Genomic DNA, 7,818 nt, shown 5'->3' on the forward strand with positions numbered 1-7,818 from the left:
TCCCAAAGACATTTTTGGTCCTCATTGTAAATGAATACATTGCAGAAAGGAAGCCATTTCAATTCTTCCTGCCCTTTTTGGAGCCCTCTATGGCAGCAGGTACCCACTCCTATCTTTTGAAAATATTGACGAGTTTAGCAATACTTTTCCTTGTAAATATCTACAGCCCAAAGGTTGGAGAAGCAGAATTGTGCCCTTTTTTCATTCGTTCACCCATTAATTACTAATTTGGAAAGCATTTACTTAATGAGATTTAGGGCGTACTGTGCTAGGGACTTCAAAGAACAAAAGAATAAATAAAGCTCAGCACGTCAGTGTGTGGATTTTTGGCCAATGTAATCAGCTCTTCCTCAGTTTTTATCTCTTCGATTATGTTTAAATTAGCTTTTGAGTTTGAACATATTGTGATATCAACCTCATCATAAGCAGAAAGGTCATTGGTTTTCAAATTCAGTCTGCTTGTGTGTTTCCTTCTCAGGCTCTTGGAATGACATCATCCCAGGACCGAGCAGTGGTCAAAAAAAAACTCAAGGAAATGAAGGTGTCTCTAGAGAAGGCTCGGAAGGCTCAAGAGAAAATGGAAAAACAAAGAGAAAAGCTGAGGAGGAAGGAACAAGAGCAAATGCAGAGGAAATCTAAAAAGACAGAAAAGATGACAGCTGCCACAGAGGGTGCTGGTGAGCAGTAACACACACCCTCTCACAGAGAAGAGAAGTCTTCACCCTTCCTGCCCTGCTTTCCTCTGGAGGATGAAAAAGAAAACCGATGACAGGGGTAATGTGCTATAGGCAGATTGGGGAACCATGTGTTGAATAACTGCATTTTCTGCAATAGAATACACTCTTAATTTTAACCCACTGAAATAATCCCCAGCCACCTTTGGTTTATTAACAAACCCAGGATCTCATTTTTGAGAGAGGCACAGTAGCTGTGTTTCTCTCTTCTCTTACTTACCAACATCCTGTGTTGTGTTGGGTGGGTTGTGTCAGTTGGAGAACCAGTGTGACTCTGCCCAACATGACACACCCCGGTGTTGTTAATGGAGCGCCATGAATTTTCCTTACGGGATCCTAAACCTGGGCAATTGCACGTATCTGCATGGCCGAGAGCACCACTCTGCCATGAGATCTGGGCTGCAGAATCTACTCCAATGTGTGGGAAAGTTTCCCTCTCATTTCTGTGTCTGGACAGTGAGACGGCTGCACTGGGGGAATGTGGGAGCTCTGCCATATAATGACCTACTATGGCAAAAGGCAAGCAAACTGTTCTGTTTGCTGGGTGTCAGAAAAAGAGAAAAGAATTATAGTTATTTGTTAGCACCAGAAGGAAGCAAAAGTCTTAAGAATGTGGATGTGGGTATTACCTTGGGGTTCTAAGGGTAACATTTATCCTCCAGATTTAGCCAAACAAAGAAAAGATCAGACGTTAATGCAGCCGTGGGAGATTGGGATCTGGTGTTTACTTGGCTACTACTGCATGTTCAGTATTTCAGCAATACTGACACACACAACATAATTCCTTTTTTCCTGAACAAATTGAGCAGGAAATTGATTTTTAAGGAAACCAGCATTTTCAGGTTTCCTCTCCTGGGGAACATTCTGCCTGGTCTTCAGTCTGCCTATGACACAGTCAGGAACTCGTCACATATTTTGTACTCAAGAGTTCCCAAGTGGGCCCAGTTAGTGTTTTAACAAATGTACTTTTAAGAAAAATAGAAATACCAGTTAGAGAAAATTTAGATTTGAGTAACATTCAACCAGAGAAGCAATTTTATTGAGCACACAGAATGTTCCCATAAAGGAGAGCTGTCAGTTACATTTTAGAGATGTTTTGAATGGTTTTTCTGAGCCATTCTCTTCTACTCTTTAAAGATTTCCACTTTACAGTTCAAGTTTATGTAAGATAGTACACAAGATACAACCTAGCAGTGGAGGCAGTTATACTTATTTTAAAGCCAGTATTAAGGATTTCAGTATTGTATCAAACTAATTCAAGTGCAGGAGAGTAGGGCAGGAGGAGGAAATAAATTCATCTTGAGAAATTTCAAATGATGGGTTGTTTTTTATTATTGTTGTTTTGCTTTTTATTTATGCTCATGTATCTGGTTCTCTTTACTTCATTGGCTCTAGAAATGAGGTCATTCACTTTCCAAGGGATGAGTTTCAAGATAAGAGTTGAGGCCAAATGAATTCTTGGACAAGTGTTTTACTTCCTTTACTACGTGGGGGGTCTCTGTCCGTATCTTCCACTGGAAACATTATATATGCAGAGCCTGGGGGAAGGCTTTTGAAGGTTACAGATAACGGATAATGTAAAGGGGCTCCTGCCTGTGTAGCTCCATCTTGTATTTAAAACATTGTGATTTTTTTTTCTTGCTTGTCTGAATATCTGAAATCTGGAATTATCTACACCAGAAATTTTTAATCCTGTCCTTTCCCTAAGGCCTGTTTCCTTTTCGGTGACAGAGTGTTGTCTGTTAAGCTCCAATCCTTTTGTCACCAGGTACAGGTTGTTTATCCAGTCCGCAGAAACACTGTTGTAAAGTGATGTTGTGTTTTACAATTATCAAAGGCACTATGTGTGTTTTTCTGTCTATCTTCCTTGGCGGTATTATAATGAAACTGCCCTACTGGACACTCTGTTAGTATTTGAGATGTGTGGTGCTCTGCTCTTTGTTAATGTCATGAGAGACAAGGAACCACTATTAATGAACTACAAAATTCAGCAAATCTTTTCTAATACTAAAAGACTAAATTAGTCAAAATCTGGTAATACTAGTGCTTGCCATTGTACATTTTTGCCATTTTTGCTTATCTTTGGAAAAGAAGTGATCTGGATCACACTGGAAGTTTCACTGTATTCATTTTAAGAATGGAAATAGAAGGATGATTATCTTAAGTGATGTTTACACTTTGGTAATATTTGAAAATGGATGTATATACTGGAAATGTCTGTAAGTCTCAGACTCTGCACATAATTTATGATCTATTATATTGCATTTTCTTAAATGTCTTAGAAGTATTGTTCTTTAACTTTATTTGTACACTTCCAAGGTTTAGATCAATGACCAGCTGACAATATTGTAAATCAAATTCTTATTCCTCAAATCATTTATATTATAATTATTTTGATTTTTTAAGTTAAGTTATCGTAATTTTAGGTCTTAATGAGTTATTTTTAAGATTACTACTTAAAACTGCTGAAATTGTAAGAGGCACTTGATTTCATTGTCCAACAAAGAATAAAATGTAAACTGATTGGTAAAAGGGTATGAAAACAAAGTGAAGGACCTCAGATCTTGTGAACATTTTGTTTCCCCATTATTTTTTTATTGACTCTAGTGCATGATGCCTAATCGAGGTTCCAGTGTCTTACACAATTCCTCCCTTAACGCTAGTGGTTTTCAGTGTCAGTACAATTTAACAGAGAATTGTTGCTTCATGAACCTTAAAGACTCTGCAGTTTTTTATTTATCAGAAAATGAACAAAAAGGGAATATCTGGTTACTATGAACTATAGTCCCTAAAGGACAGCTCAGTGTGACTCTAACAACAGCTACAAGTGTTTAGGGTACAGGTAATGCTTTGGGGGACAGGGGGTGTGTGGCAAGGCCAAGTCATGGACAGAGAGCATTGTGTCAGCTGAGTGTCTGGGTCAGGGTTTTCATTATAGGACTTTAGTTTTATAACAGAATTACTTTATTTAAGACCATCTCCCTTAAAGTAACTCACAGTTATTTAATAGTTTTCTCATTCTTTTTTTGCCTAAATCAGAAGTTGACTCAGAGTGATGTTAGGGCAGAAACCTAATTTTGCCCATTCTAACACACTGATGAAGTCCACCTTTAGTTGCATGACAATAAAGCTCTTCTGTGCTCTCCTCCTTTAGCTGGGGTTGACATGGATTTCCCACCCTCGACATCACATAAGCATTTTAACCCACAGCAGTTCATGATTGCAGGATGATAGATGCTAATGCCAAACTCAGCTTTTAAGGGGCATGAAATGGGAACACCTACCTGTGCTCCTTTGTTGTTGTTGGAAACAAAGTGGCAAGAGGACAGGTGAGGAACCAAGTTAACCCTTGCCGCTGCCTTTTATCCTATAATCATCTCTGGCCTGAACTCTTAAGATGTCCCTGGCCCAAGGTACAAAAATAGTCACAGGTTGTTTGATCTAGCACCTTAATTAGCCTTTATGGTTTTTGCTGAAAACAAAGAATTCTCCTCTAGGTTCTTTGTATAATAGGATTAACATGTGCTTTAAAATTATATTTAAAAAGGTAAATAAAAATTTGCATTTATATGGATATTCTAACTCGTTTTTAAGTGTTAAAAGTTACATAGACCAAGCTTCAAGAAAGGAAATCCAGTGTTTAAACAATAGTGTTCAAAAAGATTCTAAAGGGAGGTGTCCCAGCAATTCTAAAAGAAATGTCTATACTTTGAATGTGTTGTAGCCCCATCATTACATTGAGATATTTAAGAATTACCAAATTCCATTTGAGTAACTAAATTTACTCTCTTTCCCAGTGGAGGTGCAGGTGAGGGGCATTTCGCTTTGGTGGACAGCGGTCACTAGGGTTCTTGTCACCTCCTTAATGCTAAGTCCTTAGTGCTTTCTGAATGAAAAGATAAAATGGAAAAGGAAAGCCCAGGTTTTTAAATATCTTTTCAAATTTACCTTTAATCAAGGATCTACCTGTACACTATTCTGAAGCTAAGCCTTTAAGGATGAAGTCCAGAAAGAAAATGTCCATATTTTCTATTAGAATTGTTTCATTATAATGATGGGAGTGGTGTGTAAATTCTCAAAAGAAAGCAATGTTGTGAGAAATACGAATGTGCTTCAGTGATTCACTCCTGAAAAACGGCCTGGGTGTGCAGGCAGTATTGTTTATATTTGTCTTAGGTATTTAAAGTCTCAGGAAATTCAATCTTGGTCCAAAACACTGGGGAAAAAATAACACCAGACAGTACACTAGTAGTATTAGAATAACTGAAAGTAGCAACATTGACTAGACTCAACCAAGAAGTCAGAGGGCAAAGAAGAAGCCTGCAGAATCAGTTTCCCCCTGGAAAATGAAAGCATCAACTTCTACCCTATGGTGAACAGAGGGTCCTCACATGCTTGTGTGGATGTGTTGAGGGAATGGTTGTTACTTGAAGGCTCACATATGTGAATGTGTGGACCAAACACAGCATGTAACTGCTTCCAGATCTACAGAGTGGGGAAGGAAAGAAAGGTGATGGTTTCCAATCCTTGGCCTTACCCCAATCCCAACTCCAAAACTGCTAGGGATTCAAGAATGAATAAGAGGTAAGGAATAAGAACAAAAGGCAACTTGTCAGTAATGTGCATGCCACTTGTGTAGATGTACAGAACTACATATGTGTGAATATATCTCCTACCTTACATACTCACACACATACCGCAATCACATGGCATAAAAAATATATATCATATATGGAACTTGGTAATGTCAGCACCCTGAGCAGTAATCATAGCCTTATTGCCACTTTTTGTGTTGTGTGTACATTGAATGGCTCATAAGAGATTTTTTTAATGTAAGTATTTCTACTAAATGCACTTATCCTTCTACATGTTTATATATTTTGATAAAATTGATTTATTAGATACTTGGTATTTTAGTAAGATAAAATGTCCTCAAATGTCTGGTTAATGCTTTTATGTCGAGATTGCACATTACTGAGTTGAAGCTCAGAAGTTTATGGAGCTTTGGGCAGACTGCAGTTTCCTTGGCTAAAAATTGCACTGTGTATTCTTGTGCATTCACTCATACTCTGAACTGACATATTTGGTAGCTGTGATGCTTAAGTCACTAACTCCTGGCTCTCTGATGGCAGCGTTGCCATCACATGACCCATTATTTGCTTCTTATGTGGAGTGATGGCATGATTAGGTCGTTGCCAAATATAATGCAAGTGGATGTGAGCGTGAGTATGTTGTTGGAAGGTGTACGCTTCTCTTGCTTTCAGCCCTTTTATTCGCACACCCAGGTTTTCTGTTAAGGATTTAATCTTTCATCCATGAAAGAACAATTGGCCAAAATAATTAAATGGGCCCTTTTTAAGGGCCAAAATGCCCCTTAAAAAGTGGGCATTAAGAGGCACCCCAGCTAGATAACACCTCCCAACAACATCAGATTTAGTTCGTGCTTAGTGAAACCCCTTAAATATATATGTATATGCTTTCCTTAATATTATTTATGGTCATCACTACTGCTTTTGTATTTTTTAATGATGTTGCAATCGAACTACTAGTATACCTGCTACATATCACTAACAAAACTGGCCAGCTGAGAAAAGAAAAAAAGAATAAATTCTGTTCCGTTGTAAGAAGTTGATTTATTTTAATCTTTCTTTATATATCAGTAAAGGAAAAGAGTTGTTTGAAAAATAATTTTAAGTCCAGTAAGTATGGATAGCATGTTATCTGAAATTTTTCATTTGTACATTTTGGTGTCTGATCATTTGCATGGAACAGACAACAGTGCTGCGTCTGAATTGTTCTCTTGTGCTTGGTTAGTATGTACTTCTCTAGATCATTCCGTTTCCAATGACATTTCTTACTCTTTGGTTTTCAGAGGCATTCAAAGCAAACTTTCATAGTGGTCCTTGTTTTGTGACCGATCTAAAAATATCTGTGATTAAATTTAATTTCTTAGTGTAAATAAATTTCTTGCCAATGAGTATTATTGTTGTTAGACAACGAATGCAATAAAGAGAAATATCGAGATCTGTCAGAGTAATATTTTTCCTCTTCTATTTTCACTTTCAACTAAAACAAGCCTTGACTACGTGAACCTGTATTAACTGTCAAAATATATCTATCAATCAAAAGCAGAGTGCACATTTTCCATGGAAATCAAACTAAAAATAAGGTTTAGCCCTGGTAAAGTGTAAATTGGCAGCTAGAATTACATTTGAGAGCACAATGATGGAACTGGGCATAAAGTTGAAAGATCCAAGCTTCCACTAGAAGCTCCCTCACTCACCTTTCTGTTCCCGTCACGGCTTCACCATCACAGTGTCTGATACCTATCAGCTAGGAAAAGGTCTGTGATAAACCCATTAAGCGGTTGGCGTCACACAGCGCTGGGCAAACTGAGTCAGGCCATCCCAGAGTGTGGGGTTCCTCTCAACAATTTTATTTCTAAAACCTTAAATGTTCAGAAGACTTGATATAACAAATGAGGGGTATTAATTTCTCTCTTTCTCACACACACACACACAAACGATAATTTATGTGTGACTAAACTTTTGGCAAGGCAAAAATTTAGACCTGAGCATCGTAGAATAAACGAATGAAGCTGTTTTTCTCTTCCCCGGAGTGTGTTCTGAAATTCCTAACCAAGTGGAAGCGTGTGTCCCTTTTTGAATGGTCTTGAGAGTAAGCTATGTCAACTGAATAGCTTTCTTTTTTTGGCAGAATTTGCTGCTGCTGTCAAGAACAAGAGAACAGAGGGTGGTCATTTTATGGATAATACCAAGCAATTCTTTTTAAAGGAAATAATGTGGGCTTTTTCAACCTAAGCACTATAGCCGTTGATAGTTTCGAAACAATATTTCAGAGAATCCAGCTTCACGGGCTGTGAACAGCATCCCTGAATAATTGAGCACTCATAGGTTACATGATATTATGCTCACTGAAATCGTGATGCAAATAACTCTAATCCTGATGTGAAGAAAGTGTTTTTCGATCCAAACAAAACGTACCTGTTTGTTTAAGTTGGTGGTCTTAAACTGTTGGCAGTTCTCAATTTATCAGCAAAACATTTTTCCCCAAATGCCAGACC

The 7,818-nt window shown here is 37.8% G+C and overlaps 1 protein-coding gene across 9 annotated transcripts in view; it reads left to right on the plus strand.

Annotated features, from left to right (window-relative positions):
• PPP1R9A (protein phosphatase 1 regulatory subunit 9A) overlaps window positions 1-6,758 on the plus strand; it is a 325,851-nt gene extending 319,093 nt beyond the window's left edge. For all 9 annotated transcript variants that reach the window (XM_087421803.1, XM_087421917.1, XM_087422247.1 and 6 more), the window contains one exon: window positions 479-6,758. In XM_087421803.1, the coding sequence (XP_087277929.1) occupies window positions 479-688 (210 nt within the window). In that variant the 3' untranslated portion in view covers window positions 689-6,758. The remainder of the gene's footprint in view (window positions 1-478) is intronic.
• Window positions 6,759-7,818: the final 1,060 nt, after the last annotated feature.

This window comes from Ceratotherium simum, chromosome 1 (assembly GCF_057802395.1).
Source record: "Ceratotherium simum simum isolate JZ-2026a chromosome 1, ASM5780239v1, whole genome shotgun sequence".
NCBI classification, from domain to species: Eukaryota; Metazoa; Chordata; class Mammalia; order Perissodactyla; family Rhinocerotidae; genus Ceratotherium; species Ceratotherium simum.